The sequence below is a fragment of the Nipponia nippon genome, unplaced genomic scaffold (assembly GCF_047370975.1).
Source record: "Nipponia nippon isolate SJK-2023a ecotype South Korea unplaced genomic scaffold, ASM4737097v1 scaffold_1, whole genome shotgun sequence".
Lineage (NCBI taxonomy): Eukaryota > Metazoa > Chordata > Aves > Pelecaniformes > Threskiornithidae > Nipponia > Nipponia nippon.
Genome location: NW_028262290.1, coordinates 140,136,839 through 140,160,082, shown reverse-complemented (window position 1 = coordinate 140,160,082; position 23,244 = coordinate 140,136,839). Strand labels below are relative to the sequence as shown.

The window sequence follows — 23,244 nt, the reverse complement described above, 5'->3', positions numbered from 1 at the left end:
GTTTGTTGGTCATTCCGGAAGAAATAATAAATGGTGGGCACATGTTGCTGCGTGGGCCAGCCTGGGGGCAGGGGGGGACACGGACCTTGCCCTGCTTGTTCTTTCCTTCCTTCTGCTCAGTGCCGGAGATTACTTTAATCCCAGCTCTTGGCCAAATTGGCATGATTCGCAGGCCTCTGAGTGGGTCTTGTTTACAATCTGTAATTATGTAAAAAGAAGTAAAAAAAAAAAATATATATAGAGTAAGGAAAGAGAATGGCCTTTTTTCTTCATATGCAGATGAAATGTAGTGTGCGGTCTTTTGCTGCAGGTTGATGTAAAAATAGGCTGCCTTCACGCTGATGCTGCTCAATGTTTGTCTGTTTAAAAGACCTGGATTAGTTTTGGTATATAAAAACATTTTACTGTTTTACACTCAAGTGCAGGTTGGTTATAAAGGGCATTTCATACATTCAAAGTACAGCAGTTCTGCTGAACATATTTAATATGTCTTTATTTATTTGATTTTAGTAAAGCATTAAATTAGGGAAAAGCGGAGGGCACAGACTGTCCAATTTGTGTCGTCGTTTCAGTGGATTTACATCTGTCGGAATCTAGGCCAAATACTCTGCACTTAATCTGTCTAACCCAGTCTGCGTTTCCCAATGGCTGAATCATAAATCTTACTTTCCGCTAATATCGCCACCACCTGCAAGAAGATAAAAGAATCCTCAATCCATAAAGTTATCATCTTAATTAAAATAGGTATATTAAGAGGCTGCAAGTCCGTGACTGACATGTAAAATGTGTCTGCTCAGCAGATTCCTAAGCCTGGAGCCATCTATACGTATGTCCTTGTTGTTTGTGCAAGTTGTCTCAGATACCGGCAGTTTGGTTTCTGAAATGCTCAGAACTGCTCCAGACTCTACAGCTTGTAAAAAATGATGGGTTATGCCCTCCTCCCGGTTGCAAGCCCGGATTTTCCGTGTGCAGGTCACCTTGTAATTGGGAGGCCAGGCTTGAGGTGCCTTTTCCTCCACTGCTGTTTCTGCACTGAGGCTGCCAGTGAGTTTTATCCCATGGCGATTTCACGCTGCGGAGTAGGAGCTGTACCCCAGCATTGCTTTTGCTGCAAAACGCCTGCTTGCTGTCTCTGTCCTGCCCAGCACCGCTTTAATGCACGGTGGCCCAGCTTCAATTCCCACCTCCGCACTGCGAGGCTGGGGCGCCCTTAGAGGAGGCTGGCAACGGGCTTCCAGCCCTCCTTGCCTCAGGTCAAAATTCAAAATTTTACTATTAGTAATAGCAGGTACTAAGTCCTACCTATGATCTCTCGCCTCTCAAATGCTTTAGGAAAAGATAAGGCCCGTCACTTGCACGTGCTTCTGTCTGCGGGCAGACCGCTGGGAAAACCTTCAGTACAGGTATAAGTTTAAAAACAGAAAAAAAAAAAGCCAGTGACGAGTGAACAGATTCTTTATTTTCTGAAGGCCAAAACCAACAAAAAAGTACAAGTTTGACAAGATCCAACAACATGTAGATTTGCTCATTTGAAGATGTTCTAAGCTACTGGAAAATGTGAAATTAATGTTTTGATGGGTTACTTCTACCACTGCTGAGGGAAATGCGGGTTGTTACACTTCTACAACCGCAGAGTAAATCCAGGACCAGCGGTGACTGGTTGGCGTTTTGGCTGTGTTACTGTCACTGCTGCAAAACCCTAACTCCTTAGAAGATGGCACTTACTTTACTTGAGAACAAATAGTGGCACAAGCCTAAAATAATTGTTTTAAGATACTAGTGCGGGACGTTGATGGCTAATCACAAGTTAACAGCCCAACCTCTCCTCATTGTGAGAACTTCCTTCAGAGCAGTTTTTTTCTGCTTGGGCTCTGGGAACCATGTCTGTTCCTCAATGCCGAAAATGAATTACACGTTCCTGTAGGAAAGCATGCCACTTCCCAGGGAAGCTGAAAATGTCTTGCAGGGAGAGAAGTTCCTAAGGAAGGAGCGGCAAAGCCAGAGTTATGGTAAATTATGTTCTCGAGTGCTTGGTGCAGTCAGCTGATGCCAAAGGCAAGTCCAGTAAAGGGAGGAGACAAAAGCCGGACTCGTTCAGGGCTGGCTCTGCTCTGTGGAAGGGCTGTCTGCATGCCACGGTTAGCAAAAGGCTTGAACCCGTGATCCGAACAGGTAAGTCCCTGTCACCAAAGCCTTCATAGGCAGATGGTAAATCCTGGGCAGTGCTCAAGACCCCAGATCAACTGTGGGCAATTTGGAGAGGAGCTATGAACGCAGTTTGTGCACAGACCTGCTAATGCAGGGCCATGCCCAAGACACAAGGTCAATTAGCCACATGGTTAACCCTAAAGCTCAAGTCTCCCCCGCTAGCCATCGCTAGACCCCTGCAGCCTGTGCTATTTGTATACAAAACATCACAAATACCAGCAACCGCTCTTGCTACGCAGGGGTGAGAGAGTCATCTGGCATGGCAGCAGTGGGAAACTGCCGGCAGCGGGAAGGGCAAGCGACCAAGCCGACATGCTGCTGGCTCAGCTCTTAAACCTCACACAGCCTCTTGTGCCCAGGGACGTGCATTACGCCACAGCGTCTGTGCCAGCGAGCCGGTGGCAGCGCGGGGGCTCGGGGTGGAGCAGACGCTCTCCGGGGACGGGAGGTGATGTGGCAAGACCCACAGGCCACTGCAGCTGTGCAGAGGAAGGAGGGTGGTGCCATCCCTCCTGTACAGCAACGCAGCCCCAACCATGAGCCCTGGCACCGACTCCTTGCTCTGGTTAGAGCTGTCCCTTTCCCTCAGAGAAGGAGAAGTAACTCCTTTGTACCAGTGGATGAAAGCCATTAGGCTTGTTTGTGTTAGAAAGGAAAGGCACAGGAGCCAAGAGGTGTCAGCACACACATTTGCTGTTCAGGGCCACTGCTCACCCAAACCTTAGCCCGCAGTAACGCCGCCTCAGCCAGAACAGCAAAACCCAAAGACAGACAAAGGTTTGCACATACTCTGGCTCCCATCTTGGTGTTTGGGCCACTACAGAGCAGGTTATTTGCTCTATCTTGTAGGCAGAAGCGCTCCTGTGTTTTCAAGGTACTGGACTTTCCATGTATTCTCCAGAGGGGGCCGTGGCTGGTGGTGAAGCAGATTGCAGGCGGGAACAGCAAAGCCAAATTAGCAACTAGCACCCAGGGACTGGCTCTTTCTCCTCCTGAGCTCACGCTTCACGAGCAGCCTGCCTTTTTTCTCCACACAGTGGTGGAAGAACAGCAGCGAGCACAAGCTACCACATCAGCTGAAGGATGCAGAGGGGATGGTGGCCCCCGGGCAGCTCTGTCTGGTGACACCATTCGGAGGGGCAGCCAGGCTGCTGAGAAGTGCCGGTGCAGGCAGGCGCAGGCAGCACAGCGGCAACCCCGGCAGGGGAGCTGCCGTCGATAACACGGAGCCTTTAGCTGGATGTCAGCAACTCTCACAGAACCAGAGCAGTGATCAGAGGTGGGAACTCGGAGGACAAAAAGAGCAGCAGGAGCTGCTCTGTGAGTAAGGACAGCGATATTAATGAAAGAGCTCGCTCCACGGGCAGGAAACCAAGTGGTGGCTGAAACAGGGGCTTCTGCCAGACTGGCATCTTGCTGTGCACACTAAAAAGCACAAAACTGATTTCCAGCTTCAAAGGACACTCAGTTCAGTTTATTGCAGGTGATTGCTAACTAACACCATTCTAAAAACACCAGCTGATGGAAACCTGGATAGGTCTTTCAGCAGTGCACGATGTAACCAGTAATTGCTGCTGGATAAGCGCAAAGTGGGTGCCTGCTGCACAGCAGCACCGCCGGCATCGGCTCCCTACGGACCGGAACACAGAAGATTCGTGACCAACGCTCGGGGGTCGGCGCCGTGGCAAAGCACCCAGAAATGCTCCCTTTGCTGTGACAGACAGCAGTAATTGCTAACGCACTTTTCCCTGAAGGTGCTCGGGAGTTGTTTCCCGCTCCTTTAAGAAAAAAAGGCTTTTTTTAAACTGCCTTTGGAAGACTCAGTAAGAAACCACTCTGAAGTGATGCCCTCCTCTTTTCTCAGTAGGATTAAGACAGATTTATGAAACTGATGTTACATTAGGAAACGGCTTAAAGGGGGAAGAGGGAAGAAATGAGATTGAAATAACATTTATTCTCCTTCCAATTATTTCAGAAGCATTAGGGAAAGCCAACAGAAGAGTTGGGAAGAAGAACCCTTAGCAGAGTCCCTGGGAAAGCCCAGGGGTCGGTGACAAGAAAGCACACCACACTGGTAGTTACCAGTTCTCATTTACAGAATCAGTTTTCTCTGGGAGAAAAAAAAAAAAAACAAACACAAAACCAAAAACAGAAATCCAGTGGCAAGAGATAATTCTGTGTCTGACAGTTTAGTCATTCGTAATCTGAATTTGAACTTCGAGGTTACTCTTTGTTACTGACATGGGGTTCTCCCCATTACACAAATAAACTAATTTCTCACCTTCAATTCCATTTCCTTTACTATTGCGTAAAAATCCCATTTTGGAGAGGAAGGCTAAAATACATTTCCATGACTCAAGTTAACCTTTATTGGAACAGTCTTGTTAGCAAATCTAGCAGAAACTAAGTGAGTTCCCAAGGAATTAAATCCTTTCCACCGCAGCAGATCTTACCCACGACGAGCTATAGCTCACAGTAGAGAGCTCTGTGGAAGACTGTGCCGATGAGCAGTTTTCCCTCGTAGACGGATGCCACCGAGCTTCCCTGCAGCACAGAGCCGTTGTCGGCGTAGACGCGCGTCACCGCAGGCTCCTCCGAGAGGATGTTCTGGATGCGCAGGACCTGCCGGAGGAGGGGGATACATCTGCTGAAATGGCCAGGGGTGAAAAATCCTCCACGGATGGAGGGACGATCAGTATGTTAACCTAAACAAATTAGTTATTTAGGTTGATCAGCTGCTGATAACGACAACCAAGTGATTCCTGTGATAGGGCCACAATTTCTGCTTGTGTGAAGCATGGTCCATGAAGGTTGATTATATTTTTTTAAGTGGGTGTGCAACAGAGACTCCACCTCAGTAAGTAAGTAAGGCAGTCATCCCTCGCACTAAGCATGTGCAGTTTTTTCCAGCCTAAGAGTTACTTAATATCTTCTTATTTTCACGCTTTTTCCAGCCAGAGTAAACAACTGCCTAGTATCATAAATCTACTGCTATTGAACACGACAATTTTGAAAAGTGTTTTATGGGAAGCTTCAGACAAGGCTGAAATCAAACGGACACCAACCAACCACTGCACTCATGGCCGCTAGCGCGCTGATGCCAGTATCTCATTGATTTCAGAAGGAAGAAGAATTACAGTGTCACCTACTGATGAACCACACTTGCACAGATAAATCATTCCAGTGTGAATGTTTCTGGTCGTGCTTTGCACTCAGTCAATTATTTTTTGTTTGGCAAAGAGGTGCTGGCTCGGTAATTAACACAGTTCATCAAAATCTGATTGCGCAGCCACAGCTGCACAGAAAACAGCCTGCGGAGTCCAGAATGACTGAGTTACTGGGTGAAAATTACTCAGTTGTCTCCTAAGGATCTGAATAGGTGTTTGTTAGTGAGTATACGCTGTTCAGGCTTTCCACTTAAGAGCAGAAGCTATAAGCTGGAAGCCAGCTCGGTCTTTGATTTCACAAAGGCTGGCCAGGCTCTTCTCTATGTAATGCAGAGTTAAGTTACACCAGGGTGATTTGAACACAGCAACTTTCTGGCAGAGACATAGCCAAGAGACCAGTGACATCTCCCAAAAGGCACCTCAGAGGCAGGCAGATTTTCAGGATCGTTGTAGAACAGCTTCATCCCATTGGGATGACATCCTATCCAGATGTCTCCAGTGTGAGGGTCAATAGACAGGTTGTCAACCAGAGTGTCCAGCTGCAGTGTCTATCCATCACAACGGAAAAAGAAGAAAAAGAGAGAAGTTAAAGCACTCAGAAGTCCTGGAAGCAAACTATAACATAATCAATAGACTTGTCCAAGACTCTCATCTGACATAACTTAGACTGATTTTTTAAAAAGTATTTTCTTCCCCAATGCTGTTTTTCTTTTCCCCCAGTATGCTTCATCCCCTCCTCTGTGCCGTGAGAAACCTCCTTGCTGCTCTGAGCTTCCCCCATCGGCTGCATTCACACCTACACTCCTCTTGATTACTTCGGCGCTTTGTGGACTAACCCATGCTGACTGCGGCAGACTTCCACTGCGGCTCTACAGCATGCCCAAGGATCCCTCTCTGGTTGCCAGTGGGAGGGTGGAAGACCTGAAGCTCTGTAACAGAGTGCAGAGCACCTCTGCAAACCCACGGCAGGAGCCATCCAGACCAGAACTTCACACATGATCAGGTTGAAATCTCAAGCATTCATGAAGACTAATCTGTCCAAAATTCATATATGCCTCTTTCTTTGGAACAGCAGCACCTTACCTTCACATGGGTTAAATTCCAATTAGCCTGTTTTTCCATAACATGGACATTATGATCAAATATATCTGCAACATAGATGTACCTTGAAAAGAAAGCACCTCTTAGCAATGTGTATGAGTAAGGAGACACCAAAACCTGTCAGTTCCTCCTGTGCAAGCCCAGCGCTTCCCATGAGGAATGCCACCCCACTGTTCTCACACAGCAATGGACATTGCAAGCAGGCCACAGGGCACTGAATTGAAGCCAACCTGCTGCGACCCTACTGTAGCTTCACACTGCACCAGTTCTTCCATTACGACACTGAAGCAGCCCTTGGATCATGAGATCCGCAAATATGCTTTTTTTTTAAGACCACCCGTCTACACCACAGGACTGGTTAATTCAGTCGTACAGACTTTAAGACTTGAGAGCATTCCCCACTTGCAGAAATCCTGGCCCATTAAACCTTGCAAGCAACATACACAAACTTCTGTATCGGCTGGTTAAAATGCAGCAACCTTGATCTTACTGCATATAAACTACCACGCAAAGCAGGAAACATTGCCTCTAGAGACCGAGACACACGACTTCTGTTCTACAAACCCTCCGTATCGCTTGCATTGTACAGGTAGCACCTTGTCTTACATGAGCCAGTTTAGACACTTGACCACAGAGGTACCGGGTGTACAAATTAGGATTTCGGGATTCTTTTGTGTGATCAAACAAAATCTAAGGCAAGGAGAAACTTACTTTCTGTCGGGTGAAATGTTAATTCCATTGGCTGAATAAAACCCAGCTGCTACTTCTTTAACTTCTTTTGGACTGTAGTAAACAACATTTGACCAAGTTAAACCCAAGAACATCTCCAAGAACATCAAGATGAAGTCGGAGAAGTAGTGGTCATTGGTAGCATAGAAGCTGTCTGGTCCCATAGCTACTATATCATTCACACTAAAAAAAATAAAGAGAGAGGGAGAAAGATAAATAAAAGAATGAAATGAGAGGTATGAAGGAGCATTGCAGGACTGCCCAGAATCCAGTCAGGACATGGTCATCCCATAGACATAAAGGGGCTGCAATTACATATGGTACTTCAGAGAGACACCAAATTATTTAGATCCTTTTTACTTCTATTTTCTTTTACGTGAGCCAGAACTGTGCAGTGCTGAGACCTGAACAGGACCAGAGGGCATCAGCTAGAGATCTGGCTACCTGTCCCTAAGTCCATGGAAATTTGTCTCTCTTTTGATGACATTCAACTGGAAACCAGACAACAGGTAGGAGTTGTGACAACTTTATCTATCAGGCTCTGTTTATCTTTCTTACAATCGTTTTGCAGGACAGACCAAGAAAATTTTGTATGTGACAAAAAAAGAGAAAAAGCTAAAAGTATGTTTATTTTTACAGTATAGAAAATTGAGAATAATAGAGTATCTGAAGATTCATATCTGCAATGACCCGAGAGTGGGTTACATGAGAGAAGGAGAAACGGATGCCAAGCTAATTCACTGGCATCAATCACAAGGGCGCTTAAGACTGATTCAGTGACACAACTATTAAAAATCTCATTTACAGAAGAGATTGGAGAAACACAGTTTTTGATTACACAGATAAGAAGCAATCAATAAGAGAAACAGGAAAGCTGGCTAAAGAGAAAACATCTCATATTAATAATACCCTAAAACCAAAATCATCCTACTTTGGATATTACCAAAGCAGCCTGTTCTTCTGGGGGAAGACGCTATTTGGCTCCAATACCTTGTCAGAAGGTCGTGTTGAATGGTTTTCAGGTGTACAAGAGAACTGTCGTCTTCTACAAATTTAAACAGTTCTACTGTGCTCTTCTGATGGGGATGGTTCACAACAAAGAGGTACACGGTGTCGTCTTAAAAAAAGAAATGGAAACAGCTGAATTCTCTGCAACAGTTTGTGCGGCTGAGCACCCACAGCTCTGAAGCAGCCTCTAGTACAGAGCACATGTTGGGTTTGGTGCATTTGTCTCATGGCTCTTCAGAGGCAGAAGGACAAGTACCAAAGTAATGCAGGAGGCCACTGCAACTGGATCCAGATCTCCAGCCACTCTTCTCCCGGGCTCACTCTACAGGAAACTGCTGTGTAAGCTACTTTTTTACTATTTCTACCAAGGAAGAAAGAAACCATGGCTTCATCCTTGCGCCCAAGCCACTGGGTTTTGCAATCTGACGCACTGTAGTGACTGGTTGCATGAAATGGCCAGTGACTGGTGGCATGAAATGGGAAGGAGGGCTTGTAGCCCAGCCAGTTTGGGCTCTTTGGTTTATTTACCGCATCTCCTGCGAAAGCTGAAGGAGCATCCTTCTCCTGTACTCTGTGTAAGGCTGCAGTCCTTCTGCCCAGCCCTTCTGGTGAAACCCTGAATTAGCCACCACCAATTTCTCCAACACGTTCCCTTAAAGGGTGACCGTGTGGGGACGCACGTCAAGCTGCAGCGGTGGTTCTCTTTCTCTTAATATTTGCAGACTTCTAATTGCCCTGCTAAAATCCCCAGTGAAAGGACAGGGGAAAAGAAAGGAAGGAGAGCATGAAAGGTATTTTATTGGCAGTCAGAGCCTGCGATAAGAGAACACGTCTTGGAGAGAACATGGCTTGGCCACAGAGTACCAGAGATTTTGGTAATTTACAGAGGTTTGGTAATTTACTCTTTAGCCACAGAAGTCTCCATTCTGGTCACTACTAGTTGGTGCAGCACGTGTCTCCTCAAAACCCCTGACCCCAGAGTGAGACAGATGTAAATTAGTAAAATAAACTTTATGTGGTTTTCAACTCCTCAAACTTTTCCCATGTTTTCTTTCCTTTCAATATATAGGATGTCTTTCTGTGTCAGACAGCCTGAGATTATATGCAAAGGTGTTTGCTTTAGCAGCTGACATTTACAAAAGAGCCCAACAAAGTTAAAAAGCCCAAAAACCTTTTTCTCTCCCAGCAAGCACAGGCTATTGGGGGTGCACTGCGAGGCTGCAAAGGGATTTCTGTTTCTGCTCTTTAGGCTGAGATTTGCCACCACCTCGAGTTAAAGATCTCTTTACCTCTGTCTATGTAGGTGCTGATTCCATGAGGGTTAAACGACGCCAGATCAAACCCTCGGCTGATTCTCAGTTCCACTGCTCTGGGATTGTCTTCATTCAAATCCATCAAAAATATTTCACCTGGCTTGTCTGGTGCAAAGCTCTTTAATCCTGGATATTTCAAGCCCTGTAAAATCAAAACATAAGAAAATCATTCCTGAATAAAAGGTAAAGGGAAGCAACACAGGACTGAAAACGCTGGAGCCTTGTTCAGGCCTGCAAACACACATGAGGATTTCCCTCTGCTTCAGCCTGCCGTGCCACGATGGAGGCAGAGGGGCCGGCTCTGCTCTCCCTTCGGAGCCTTCATGGCAGTGCAGAGGGAGCAAGCCGCGTGGAGGCCACAAGGAGCCACGGCCGAGCCACCACCCACCACCCGGGCGGTGGCACCTCTGCCACCCACTGCAGCCGCCGCCGGGGTGGGCGCTCCCCGTATGCCAAACCACTCTGCGAACAGACACGCTGCAGGGACAAAATGGGAGTACGGCACCGCCGAAGGCGTCCACCGGGGTAAAGCCATGGGGAACAGCAGTAGTGCGACAGCTCACAATTTCTGGCATGAATTTTGCAACGTTATCATTCCCTGGGTGTCCCTGGAGCACGTAGATGAAAACATCAGCTTTTGTTTTAGACAATAATTGCTAGCCATCCTGATAGCAAAGGAAAGCTTGAAAACCTCAGTCTTAAGGGCTAAAAAAAAATCTGGAACAACAAAATCAACACACAAAATCTGATTTTTTTTTTAAAGGTGGGGAATTAACACATCTTCTTAACAAGGGAGAGGTTTAACATTTCAACATTTCAAGGAAGCAGCATGAAAGAAATTCAAGGTTACGTGGGCAGATAAGCCAGCGCAATAGGATCCATGTGTCAGAGCCACGACCACTTCAGTGACAAGAAGTGCACTTGCTCAAGCAGAAGGAAATGCCGGCTAAGCCAACACAAGTCCAGGCCGTTCCTATGGAGCCAGCCAGCCTTGTAGAAAAAAGAGTCCATCCTGCAATTTTCACCTATGGTTTCTGTAGATAAGGAAGCAGGCAAGCCCCTGCACAGGGAGGGGACGTGGGCACTTACGGAGCTGATGAAAGCCAGTCCATTGGGGAGTATGTCAATGTCTTCTGAACCACTTTCTGCAAGACAGAGATAAACAGGATTTTTCAGATGACATTAAATATTTCCCATCGAAAAACCTCCTTTTCAGTACAATTCCAGCTCTCATGAATGTCCCTTTCTGATATGACTGCACAAGCGATGAAATTCAATGGAAAAGTCTGCATCGCATTCAAAGTGGTAGCAGACGTGGTTACGAAATGGTTAGTTACGTTAGTGGTAGCACGCCAGGTTACGAAATGGTGCTGGGGTTCACCTCTTTCTGGGGACACAGGGGTGCCCCCGTGGTGGCTGGGCAGTCTCCCATCCAGCTCCGTGTGCCCCGGGGCGGCACGGGATGAATCACCCGCTTTTGACAATAGTGTTTTGCAGCAAGCAATTAGCGCAGACTAGGAGATTTTCAGGGCAGGACCATACCCATCACTCAGCCCGCACGCTTGCATAAGGCAGCTCTGGGAACGGCGCACACTAATTCTCCCGGTTGAGCTGGGACACTTCACTAAGATGGATTGCCAAATATTTAGTTAAAGCTCTCAAGTGACAGAGAACCTACTATATCTTTCACAACTAAGGGCTTTAATAGTTAGACCACACTTTAAACTGCAGGTAATCATTTCCAATATTGCCAGTTCCTCTAGTCCCTGTAATATTTTCCCCTGCTAGGAAAATAAAATAAAATAAAATAAAAAATAAAATAAAATAAAATAAAATAAAATAAAATAAAATAAAATAAAATAAAATAAAAAATAAAATAAAATAAAATAAAATAAAATAAAATAAAATAAAATAAAACAAAATAAAATATAAAATAAAATAAAATCCCTTTAGTAAGAACACTAGAGCAATTTTAGGCTTTGATCAAGAACTTTTCATAGAGCTTTCAGTCCGATGCTGAAGCATGTTTGCCATCCCACATTTTCACCACTCCCCTGAGAAGCCTCCCCTCTCTTCTCCACATCACCAGCACATTCCCCACAAGCCACTTTCCAGACGATGGCTGGATTAAACCCACGCCAGAGCATTTGCTTCAAAGGAGGAAATTATTCTGCAGGTTTTCTTTAACAGAGCCGCCAACACAGAGGTTTTCCACCCAGCTTGTCCCATCTCTCCACACCCGCTCCGGCTTGGGCACAGACCCCCCACGAGACCCTACAAGGGTCCCACTACCCCGGCACCTCGGCACCTCCTCCCGAGGAAGCGCCTGCAAATTCCAGCTGGGTTCGTTGGTTGCTTTTATGTAACTCCTATTTATCCCGGCACTAATTCGGCCAGGCTGTAATTTATCCTGGGGCCACCGAATAGCCCTTGTGGGGAGGAACCAGATCCCCAAATTCACCCATTCAGGCAAGTTCCTCCCCAGCTCAGCCCTGGGGAGACCTGGTGGCATGACTTGTCCTGGAGGGACAGGGGACAGGGCCAGCTCCTCCTCAGCCTCAGCAAACCCCTGCTCCACCCCGTTACACTAACGAGCGGAGCATCCCTGCCTTCTGAAGAGCAAAAGGTCTGAAGATGCATTTTGGGGGGTGCCAGCCCATTATCCCACCTCCTGGGTTTTGGTTCTGAATTTCGACGGGTCTCAGGCAGGAGGCAGATATCTGCACTGATGTGCCCAGGGACATTTAGAGCCTGTGTTTTCCAACTAAAATTTTGAATTTGCTTTGTTTCAGCTCAGCTCACACCCTGGTTTAAGCAACAAGCTCCTTTTCTTTGCCCCAGCTCTTGGTCTCTCCAAATCTGGGTTCATTGATAAAATGGGGTTAGCAGAGATTCTCCGCTTCCTGGGATTGCTGCAAAGACAACAACGTAACGAAATGTGGAGAGGCTCATTTACCATGGTGACGTGAGCTTGGACAGACAGCTTTTACTGACAGAGCACGTAGGTGAGTAAATAAACAGAGATATAATCATTTATCGCTACTGAATTAGTGAGGCTGCCAAGCAGAAAGATGAGCAGGCTGATTGGGAGCAGATAATTAAAAAGTACAAGTTTCTGGTGGAAGGAGTGTAATGAGACCCCTGCACCCAACTACTTCAAAAGAAACTGCCCAGCAAAGCACATTTTGGCCACTTCTCAGCCAGGACCTGGTATGTGTGGAAGAGAGCGAGCGCCATGGGAAGAGCAGCAAAATGCTGATTCAGCACGATCCTGCTGAGCTGGCACCGCCGAGGCGGCCAGGAGGGGATGGAGACACACAGCCGGACACGAGGAAGCTCCCGGGCTCTCCTGCATTTTGGGAGGGCTCTGGGCTGCTGTCACAGGCGCTATATGGGACTGGAGAGTTAGGAACTGATTTATTAGGTATCAGTTACCTGCACTACATATTGCTTAATTTTATCACTGAGCCCAGCTTGTCCATGGCATTATCTGAATAAGGAGTGTTTGAAAAAAAAATTAAAGATACTGAGAAAAATTACTGTCTACCCTAAAAACATTTCATTTTTTTGTAACTTATTTTATCTTAGTATGATGTATTCTGCAGGCGCACCCAACAAAAAAAACCCAAACAAACCTTGGATTTCATGTCCAAAAGCAAGCAACTATTTCGCCTGTGTCCCATGAATTGTTCCAAGATGCAAGTATTTCTAGCAATTTCTATAGCTTCTTGAACTTCAGGAATTAGTTCAAGACATATAGTTAGTTTACTATAAATCAGTATCAAGTTATAACTCCAGAATCCAGAAGATACTGTTTGTTCTACAAATGTAGCCTTTCCTACATATCTGTGAATGAGGTTTAGGACAAGCTGCAGTTTTTTATTGGTTTGTTCAATGTTTGCATCTGTGCTTACATTTCACAATATTTGAAAAGCAGAATAGGTCAAAGTCTTAAAAAAAAAAGAGAGAGACACAGAAAGGATGAAACTGTGCAGAAAGAAAAGGGTCCACTAGAGAATTTTTCCATTTACTCTGGGTTTGCTTCCTTTACTATGGATGCATCGCTTTTAACATCATTACAATAGACTGTACCAGATGCCTGTTCTATGTACAGAATGGATAGTTTAAGATTCTTTTGTTCAGAGCTGATCCAGCTCATTACCTACGTCCCACTTAAGAAGTCAGAAGGACCGGTTTAAAGATTAAAATAAAGACAGATTGTTTATTCAACTTTATGACAGCATTTTAAAGAAAAAAGGCCGAGGAGGACCAAGATGTCCATGTAGAAAGATATCCTTACACAAAGTCACCCACAGGAGCAACCTTACAGATCTGAGTACAGCAAAACCCCTGGTCTGAATAGTGCTATCGAGGCAGCATCTAGACGTTAGGGCTCCTTGGTCTCCCTGAGTAATATAACCCCTCAGTCATATTAAATGAATTTTGGAAGACATTTGAGTGAACATGCCAACTCTTAAGTTTGCATTAAACCTTTCTTATTTCTCTTTCTGCCACATCGGACCTGCTGAATGAATTTTTGGCATTTTAGTTTTTCTAAAGAGCAGCAAATGACAGAGCAAAGGCAAGGCAAGGTGCAGAGATGCTTGAGAAGGGACAGTGTTACAGGAGCACAGCGAGAAGCAGAAACGAAGCTCTGTAAATTGATCTGCCACCACCTCTGAGCAGAGCCAGGTTCTCAAAATTTGCCTAATCTCCATATAAATATCAGGCACCAAAAATGAGATATCATTCAGAAATTAAACACAACTGTATTTGCAATTTCCAGCTTTCCTTCTTTCCTCAACAGAGCAATCGTGTTGCAAAAAGTCTTGTAACAATTGCAATAGTGATATGCTTACAAGAATTACTCAGCAATTATTTTCATGTGAATCACCATCAAACAAGCATTATTCAGAGTCTTGTATGAGTAAATTACAGCTCAATCTAGAAGACCTGCAAAGTTTTTTCAAATGCAATTTCTTCTGCATGTAGCCTCAGGCAAAGGAACCCTGCACACACTCATTCATGCCAGTAATTTGACTTTACAAAGATGTTTGATTCCTGACACAAGGAAGAAGCAAGATTTATGAAACCAGTACAGTGACTCAGCAAGCTCAAAGGCAGCAAGGCTCTTAAAGCTCATCCAGTGACTTTTTACACATGCAAAAGCCAGGCAAATTTCAACAGAATTCAAGACATTTCCGAAAATACTAAGGAGGAGAAAACCCCCACCCATTAAGCTTGTATTAAGTTTAAAAATTATAATTTGGGGGAAAGTGAGACACAAAAAAGCTATCAATTTTAAAGCTATCCATTTTATACTCCGATTACCCTAAAGGGAGAGAAAAAGCAAGACAGAAACATTGCCATGTGCTAAACACATGACCCAAAGTACAAAGTCAACATTTCAGCCACTCTGTTAAACCTCTTCACAAACCAGACTAGGATGACAAACATGACCCCCTGCTCTTTGAAACCCCACAGCTGAATTGTGCAACCGCACCGAGCTCTTGCCTGCCGTTTGCACGGCGTGGTACCAGCCCGCTCCTAAATCTCCGCAAAAATGAGGCGCTAAGGCGGGCGATCCTGGCTGGCATTTAGCAGCTGCTCCCTCACCACATGCCTTCTCCCAAAGCTTCCACCCTTGCAGCATGTCCTGTCTTCAAGACATCAGCAGCTGACAGCCACCTGTAGGTACCTGCCTGAAGAGCCAGCACACCCTCATCTAAAAGCCAAATAACTTCCTAAGTGGTTGAGCAAAGGACAAGTGTTTTCAAGGTACTCATTTTCAAGAAAAGGAACAGAAACATTAAATACCAAAGGCAAAAAGTATTATACCAAACTAGCGAGTTTTTCCGTATAACTTTCTTCCTGCAGCTTCTCCCTGCTCAAAGTCCAAGCAACAAATGAAAGTCAAATTAGCACTTTGTTTTCAGGATCAGGCTTGGAAGCTGGCTTTAAGAAGCAGTTTCAAAACAAGGCTGGACAAAAGCAATGCACTCAGTTATTTTGAGCACATACCAATCCCTTTAATGAGCCGGCAGTTCGGGAGGGTTACTGGGGCTACTTCCCGTGAAGCATTGAGTCTGTTCCTGCAAGAGGAAAGAGGAGAGTTAACAGCACACAGCCAGTTTTAAAACAGGTAACATTCCTAGCCTAGCTTTATCTTAGTTTTATTGTCTGCCATACTGCAGCAACAAATCAGCCCTAAAATACTGAATAAGCAAAACCCAGAACTGACAACAGCAATTGCTCCAAATCACTGTGATGGTTACACAGGTCCAGGGATTAAGTGATTCTCCTAGACTATCTTCAGGAACCTGACTTTGTTCATGAGCTTCAGGAACAAGCTTTCATGACTCACCACAGCCCAAACGATAAAATAACATAGCCACACTTTCCTCAGGTTTCAGCCACCTCAATATAGCAGCACCCTGCAGTTAGGACCAGCATTTCAGATGAGGAGAGGGTGACCTTCTACCCCCGCCCACTGGCTATTTTTGGTGACCAGGCCACCAGCAGTTGCACTTTCTTCATTTCTTAGTCCACATTCAAAAGCAGCGATAGCGTTATTGCAAGGCAGGACTACCAGTTCCCTAACAACAGGTAGGACTTGGTAGTACAACTTCCAGCAATTACCCTGTCCCTTCCTCTTCTCTCCTGGTACACACCCAGAGCGTTATCCTTCAGCAGTGCTTATTTCATGCCTGAACACCCACAAAATTCGTTCTCTGGCTCATGCTTTACTGGACAAGCAGATACAGACAGGTACCTACACATTAGTTCCCATTGCTTCAGCTCCTCCGTTCCTGGTTGTCTACAACCCTATATGAAAGGCACCTCGCTACCAGGACTGCTGTGTTTGACCGTTCTGCAGTGCCATAAGCAAATACATTGTGTTTCTATGTAAAAATGTCAAGCTAGTGTACTAGAATATTTCTTTCTTTTTCTTTCTTTTTCCCAAAAGAAAGCTTTTAAACTAATGTAGTTACTCCTTTGCATGCCTATCACACACATATGTTGAGGCTTGCTCCAGCCACAGGAAATTCTAAATGCAAAGATCACATAGCAAAACCTAGCTATGTTTATATTATAGTTTTAGGCATAAACTAAACAGCAGTATCAGTCTGTGGTATGAAAAATATGCAATACAGCTGAGCACTGCATGGTATGTCAGTCCTGCATTTTTTTAATCACTTATTTAGGAATTCTAAATTGCTTTGATGCTGTATCATTGACACAGGTTGCTAATATAAGGCCAGAAAAAAAAGAAGAAAAAAGGGCAAAAAGGGCGGAGGATAGCAAGGGAAAGGAGCCAAGTTAAAGTCTCCCAAGCCCTTTTCCCCAGTTCAGGAGTCCCGACAGCAAATCCCAGCCCACAAGAAGCACAGGAGGGATATCGCTCCCCCCTCGCCCCCCGGCATCCCGGCACAGCCGAACCCACCGGGCCCCCGACTCTGGCTCGGGGCGATCATGCCCAAAGTTTGCACTGCTGCCTGCTTAGGGCTTTTCCCTTTCCTATTTGCATCAGCTTTTCCTGGGCAGACTGCAAGCCACCCAGAGCCCAAAGCACAGCAGAAACTCAGCCAGCAGCCAACAAGGGATGATGATATCCCGACAGCATTCCCAGGGCAACACTTCATGGGCTGGAATGAACGTAATTCAAAAGGACAGTGGTCACAAGCCTCCAGCATATATAGAGGCTTTTCCAAAATGTGTCAGTTTATCTAGCTCAGCCAGCCTTAGCTACTAAGCCAGATGGCCTAGATAACTAACCGGCCTTACTAAGAACACAGCGGACCTGCAAACTGTGGGGGGTGCAACTTCAAAAAAAAGCAGGAATTTTGCTACTTGGTGCAACCCCAGTGCACAGCACCTCTCCCACCCGGTTCCTCCTTCCAGCGTCAGTCCTCCACCCCCGTCCCGCTTCGTGGGACACAGACCACAGGCATTCCCTTTCCTTCAGCAACAACCTGTTGCATATTCAAAGACATCTCTCTCAGTTTTCCTCTTCTCTAGACTAACCAGTCCTGGATCTTTGGTTTTGGTTTTGGTTTGTTTTTTTTTTTTCCTTACGGGACCTCTTATTTTTCCTTTTTGCTCCCAATTCTTTTCAAACTGTCAGCATCTTTCTGGAAGCACGCTGCTGTTTTGAACAGAGTATGCAATCTGAGGACCATATCAGTCCAGAGCGTTAGGAAATTGTAGCATTGTGTGTATACATATAAGTATATATGAACAATAATATCATATGCATATTGTTCTGAGGAAAACAGTAACACAATATAATTCACATTCGAGTTGTACAAATTAGCTCAGACCTTTCTTCAGAGAAGAATTAGCAATTTAAAATGTCAGTAGGGGAATTGGTGTAATTTCAGTTGCTAACACACAAGAACTTCACCTGTTTTCTGCTGCACAAGCCCTACTCAAGTCCATTTGGTAGCTATCAACAGAATAATAGATGCATAAACAAACCTGATCTAAGAAGAATTAAGTTTGTAAGAAATTTGTAATAATTCTTCAAGCCTTATCTTTTAAGCATTTCAGGGTTCTTGTGTCATACTATCTAGATACAGAACAGCAAACTCAGAAGGAACTGCAAAAAGTCTTTGCTGGATTCCTGCCTTCTGGGTCGGGGATGGATAACAGCGAGGCCTGGCAAGAGTTAACACTACCCATAGTTTCTCCTCTCAAGGCTGTATAAAACTATCTTCGAGTACTTTGTTATCTGAAGTTGTGTGTTTCCAAACTCTGCAACTGTCTTAAGACCGCGGCTACGCTGCAGCTTGCTGAAAACACAGCACACAGGAAAAACCCACAGAGAGCTACAGAGACTGGGGGGATGCTATGGCCATCAGGAGATTCTGCTTTATCAGATTCCCAATATTGTGTTTGTTCATTTGATTTCGGGGGTGCAGGGTTCCCTGCTCTTCACAGTGCTTTGAAATGCCTCGCCCCACTAAAGCCTGGGAGCGTTTTCCAGCTCCAGCATCCCAGCTTGTGCAGCTCCAGGGCAGGAGGGTCCTGTCACCACCGTGGTTATCACTAACGCTCGCCATGGATTTAGTGCAAGACGCAAACGCATCTATGCGAGGTCCCTGGGCCCAGGGAGTATAGCCCTCCTTCTGTAATTAGCTACAACTACCATCTACCCGAAGATCGATTAGCTGGATGTTGTGCTTTGAAGTCAGGCATTTGGAGTCCCTGTGGGCATGAGCAAAATTATGATGATGTAGCTGCCTTGCAACACAGTAATTCACCATCACTTTTGTGGCCTGAAACAACCAGTTCTGCGTTTAGTAGCTTTCAGGACAGAAGCTGCTGTAACACCAGTGTTCACATTCATGATATGCAGTGTAGGATATGGAGCAGGACATGGCTGGGTATTTTAGCTCATGGCGAGTGAGGTCCAATTGTACGATCACAGAAGTCCGTGCTCCTTCAGAGGAAACCTCATGCGCACAGGGGCTATTGTTATCCAGAGGTCAGCTTCGGTAGAAAATAATGCAAGATTCTGGCAACCTGATTTCCACTCACTGGCCAGTCGACAGGAGATGAGGTAAATTTGCAGGTATCAGTTTTGGCACATCCCTGTTAACTGCAGCCTCTGCAAAAACAGAGGTATCAGACCCCTGCCCCAGGGCACCCTCTCCCTTTGGTCCCCTTGACCCCAGCGTCTTCCTGGGGAGGACTTCACACCCCCTTACTGCAAAGGGTGTTTCCGCTGGACAAATGCTCCTGAAGTTAGTTCATGCCTGACAGAGGACGAGAAGGGCACCACTGAGCAAGCCAGCGCCTAGTTTTTCTCTGGGGGAAACGGGTTCCCTTGATAATGATGATGATGGCGATGATGGCAATGATGATGAAGAACCCTTCCCCTCTGGCCGCAACCGTGCTTGTGCAAGGGCAGCAAGTCCCTAAAGTTCCTCCCCAGATAAGGAGCTGAAGTGCCCTCACGCTCGGGGCGAGAAGGGCTGCAGCCGCCCCCCTGCCCGGCTCGGCCCCGCGGCGGGCACCGCCTGCCGCCCCCCACCTGCGGGGCCGCCTCAGCCCCGTCCCGCACCGCCGGCACCGGCGCCCGCAGCTCCCAGACCCCCGCACCTCCGAAACGCCGCAGCCCATCCCGCCCGAGCCGCCGGTGCCCCGCGGCTGCCCGCACCCCCGTTATCCCCCAGGACGGCGGGGCCGCGCCCGCCGCTCCCGGCAGCCGCTCCGCACCCCGCGCCCCCCGCTCCGCGCCCGGGAAGCGGCGCCCGCCCGGGCGGTCCGGCGGCCCCGCACGGCCCCGCGGTCGCGGGGCGGCTCACCGAAAGGCCAGCAGCCGCTCAGCCGCCAAGGCTGCCGCGATGCCGACGAGAGCCACCGCCAGCAGCTTCCCCATGGCCGCTCCCCGCTCCCCGCTCCCGGCTCCGCCGCGTCCCGCCCCGCCGCGCCGGCCCGGGCCGCCCCCGGCGCAGGGCGCTGCACGCAGGGCCGGCAGCACCCCCGCCCCGAGCAGAGCCGCCCGAAGCGGTGGCGGAAAACGGGGTGACTTTTGCTGCAGACGGGGCTCTGTCAACCCGCTGGCCCCGCCAACAAGTTGCAGGTCCGGGCGCAGGGGCAGGGGGAACGGCAGAAGAAGGAGCCAGAGACAGTGCCGCTCTGTAGGCTCCGTGTTACAGCACCGTGTGAAAGGCAAGCGGACTAAAGTCCAGATTCTGTCATTAAAAAAAAAAATGTGTTGTATAAAAATACGTGTGGTAGACAAAGATTGCATGATGCAGAATGTACAAGTACTCCATGTACACCTCTATACTGAGATATACGTGTTAATATGTATGCATTAATACCAGAGTTTCCAAAAATAATGATGCTTGCTCTCACTGCCACGCTCCCACCAACAGCTTTCCTCTCCATGCAGGACAAGGGCTACAGAACCCACCGTGGTTGCCTTTGGGGCTGCAGGGTCCCCCAGGCAGCAGTCTGCTTTTGCATCCGCGGCAGCACTGGCCTCCCCGAGCTTTCTGCTTTTTTGGGGAATACACCTTGCCAGGTCGATGCCCTCCCTCAGCAGCTCTCTTTCCCTTCTCTGCACAGCGAATGCCCTCGCCTGCAAGGCTCACATTCCTTTGCACTTTTCTGAATGACTGAGAAATCGCTAAAAAGTGCTTTTCTGCTCTTCTTGCCCTTGCCCTCAAGGCCAAGCAGATGCTCCACCCTTAGTAACCCTTCAAGCAAAGCATGGCAGGGAAGAGGAGGAACCATAGGTCATCATTGCCTTTTATGGCAACAGCGCTAAAATATTTTTTCCCCTCATTTCTGGAATATTATTTTTCCTCCTTCTGGTCCTTGATTACTTTGGAATTATAGATAGGTGGGATTGGGATTTTTTGGGAGAGGGTAGGGGGATTTGTTGTTTGTTTTTTTTTTGCCTGTGCATACAAATCACACTCTAATGAATTCTGCTTCAATCCTAGAAGTACGTGGTGGGATGGGTGGGAAGCAGTGTTTAAAGTTTTGGGATACTGGGATGACAAAATAAAGTTCAGTAGCCACTGTTCAGAACTAGGCTTTATTAATGCTGCCACTCCTCCTTACAGCCGCGGGCTTTGCTTTCCCTATGAACCCATGTACCTTTCAAAAATATATTCCATGGCATAGATAAGATCACGAAACATACTGTACCTTATTTGGAATGTATCATTCAATAGTGTGAAAAGGCTTACACAAGAATGATTTCTTATCTCAGCTTGCTGCAGCACCGCTTTGTTGGCATTTGTTTCATTTATTTATTTCCACCACAGTTTAATTTGCAGGAGCACATGCTGCTTACTGTCTGGGTCTCATTTTTGGCATAAGGTGGGTGCAATTCATCTAATAAAAAGTAAATGTCTACAGGGGAGATGCAGACATCAGAATTGGTTGTAAGATCTGAAGGGTGGCCACACTGTGTCAGACCAAGGGTTCGTCCAGCTCAAAAGCCAACAGAGGCGGTAGGCAGGGGCTTAGGGAAGAGGAAGGAAATGGGGGGCAAGTTGGATGAGTCCCCCAAATTTCTTTCCCAGCTACTAATCATTTTCAGCTCAGTATGACCAGCTTTACCTATTTAGTAACTCCTAATAGATCTATCTTTCAAGTACTTTCCTGTCTTCCCTTGGAAGTGAGTTGTGCTTTTACCATCTTTTTCTCTGATGCTGATCCACCTAGGCAGCCTGTGTAGTCAGGGCAGGAAAAGGGTTACTTTGAGGTAGTAATTCAAATGAAAGGCGTCTAAAATACATCAAGAAATCTTCCTTAAGAAGTGGCCATTTCTCTGCATTCATTGGAGAAGGCGACTACAGTGATTAATTCAAGTGCAGAAATCTGCTCTGTAGATGCCTGAAGGTAGATGGAGTGAATCTCCCTTGAAGTCGCTGCTCATCAAGTCACCCTTGACTGAAGAAAGAGCCTGGTTTTCTCAGCAGCTCACCTCCTCGGCACGATCCCCGCCAGCCCGGGGTCTGCCCGTTGGCGCTGTCAGCACCCGCAGCCGCTGCGGCTTCCCCTCCCCAGCACCCCACCGGCTGGCTGAGTGCTGCAGCAATGTGAGAAAACACATGGCTGCTCTTCGGTCTGTTACAAATTCCCCTGAGCTCTTTGCCTTTGGGGCACTCAGGAGAGACCTGGGAGTGGGCTCCTGCCACGTGGTGTAATGACTAAAAGCAGGAATGAGTTGTGTGCACGTGATCAGCTGTAAAGGGATGTGTACCAAGCCTGGGAGTGGAGGAAGTGAGCAGAGCAGGGAGATAGGATAAGTCTTATTCTAATTTAGTCATTTAAACTCTACAGACAAGGAAAGAAAAGCAGCCCTCTGTAAACATGCCCAAGTGTGTATTTATTCCATCGGGAGAAGCATGGGTGAAGTAGGACAAGGAGCACTCTGTAGACGCCTAGCCTCCCTCTCTCTCTCTCCACTCACGACAGAGGGAAGTTAGACAACTTTCTAGGAAAATAAAAGGTAGCATTTACATGGCTAAAGATACAGGGAATCATTTCTACCAAACATTTTGGAAGTCTTAAATCTTTCACTTGTGAAAGATGTGCCCTTTACATGTGCTTCTCTATCCCGTACCATCATCTTTTTTAAGAGACAAGATACAGAAGCTATGTACACACAGATTTGGATTTTACGACAAACTATTTCAAAACGCACCATGCTTGAGTTATTAATTAAACACAACGTGTTTTGCCAAACAAACTTTAAAAAAGCTGAAACTCTCTTTTCATGCAGTTTTTGCTCTCTCTTATACCGATGTTAATCTGAAGTAAATTCACTGATATCTGCATTGCCAAGGTATTTACAATGAATTTACACTAAAGATTAAAGGTCAGAATATTATTCTAGAGCACTTTTGGGGGGGCTGATCTGACTAAACACAGAAGCCTACAATGCAGACATGATAGTATTAACTAGACCCTTCAGACTATGGAGGGCTATGAGGGACCCAAGCTACAGAGGCATCGAGGGCAAATCTGATCGACAACTAGTGAGGAGTCAGGGCGCACTCATCGACCCAGAGCTGCGGTACAAATCCTGAATCAAATTCAGAAGAGGACGTGCGGGCATGAAGACAGGGCAGACAAGAGGAAGCAACTAGAGACCAACCTCGATGCTGCTGTCGTTTAACCGTAGAAACAAGCAGAAGATGCCAACACAGTGTGGAAAGTTTTAAAGAGAGACTGATGAGATATTGAAC

At 46.6% G+C, this 23,244-nt stretch overlaps 1 protein-coding gene across 3 annotated transcripts; it reads right to left on the bottom strand.

Moving 5' to 3' along the window:
* Positions 1-104: 104 nt before the first annotated feature.
* On the bottom strand, positions 105-19,996 carry LOC104012814 (serum paraoxonase/arylesterase 2). 3 transcript variants are annotated; one of them, XM_087774573.1, is made up of 10 exons: positions 19,837-19,996; positions 15,548-15,618; positions 10,616-10,671; positions 9,503-9,668; positions 8,196-8,322; positions 7,188-7,388; positions 6,459-6,540; positions 5,795-5,923; positions 4,662-4,830; positions 105-198 (listed from the first exon to the last, which is right to left on the bottom strand). In XM_087774573.1, exons 1-9 carry the CDS (start codon positions 19,908-19,910, stop codon positions 4,672-4,674), a joined length of 1,065 nt encoding a protein of 354 aa, XP_087630699.1. In that variant the 5' UTR covers positions 19,911-19,996; the 3' UTR covers positions 105-198; positions 4,662-4,671. The 3 variants fall into 3 exon arrangements, with proteins under 3 accessions (XP_087630699.1, XP_087630710.1, XP_087630690.1); XM_087774584.1 differs by lacking the exon at positions 105-198 and adding an exon at positions 669-688; XM_087774564.1 differs by lacking the exon at positions 105-198 and having other exon boundaries at positions 1,438-4,830.
* Between the last annotated feature and the right edge of the window lie 3,248 nt (positions 19,997-23,244).

Coding starts and splice junctions, on each gene's coding strand:
- LOC104012814 (XM_087774573.1), bottom strand. CDS start 19,910: ATGGGGAAGCTGCTGGCGGTGGCTCTCGTCGGCATCGCGGCAGCCTTG. Junction 15,619..19,836: donor GAGCGGCTGCTGGCCTTTCG/GTGAGCCGCCCC, acceptor TTCCTCTTGCAG/GAACAGACTCAATGCTTCAC. Junction 5,924..6,458: donor GGAATTTAACCCATGTGAAG/GTAAGGTGCTGC, acceptor TGTGATGGATAG/ACACTGCAGCTGGACACTCT.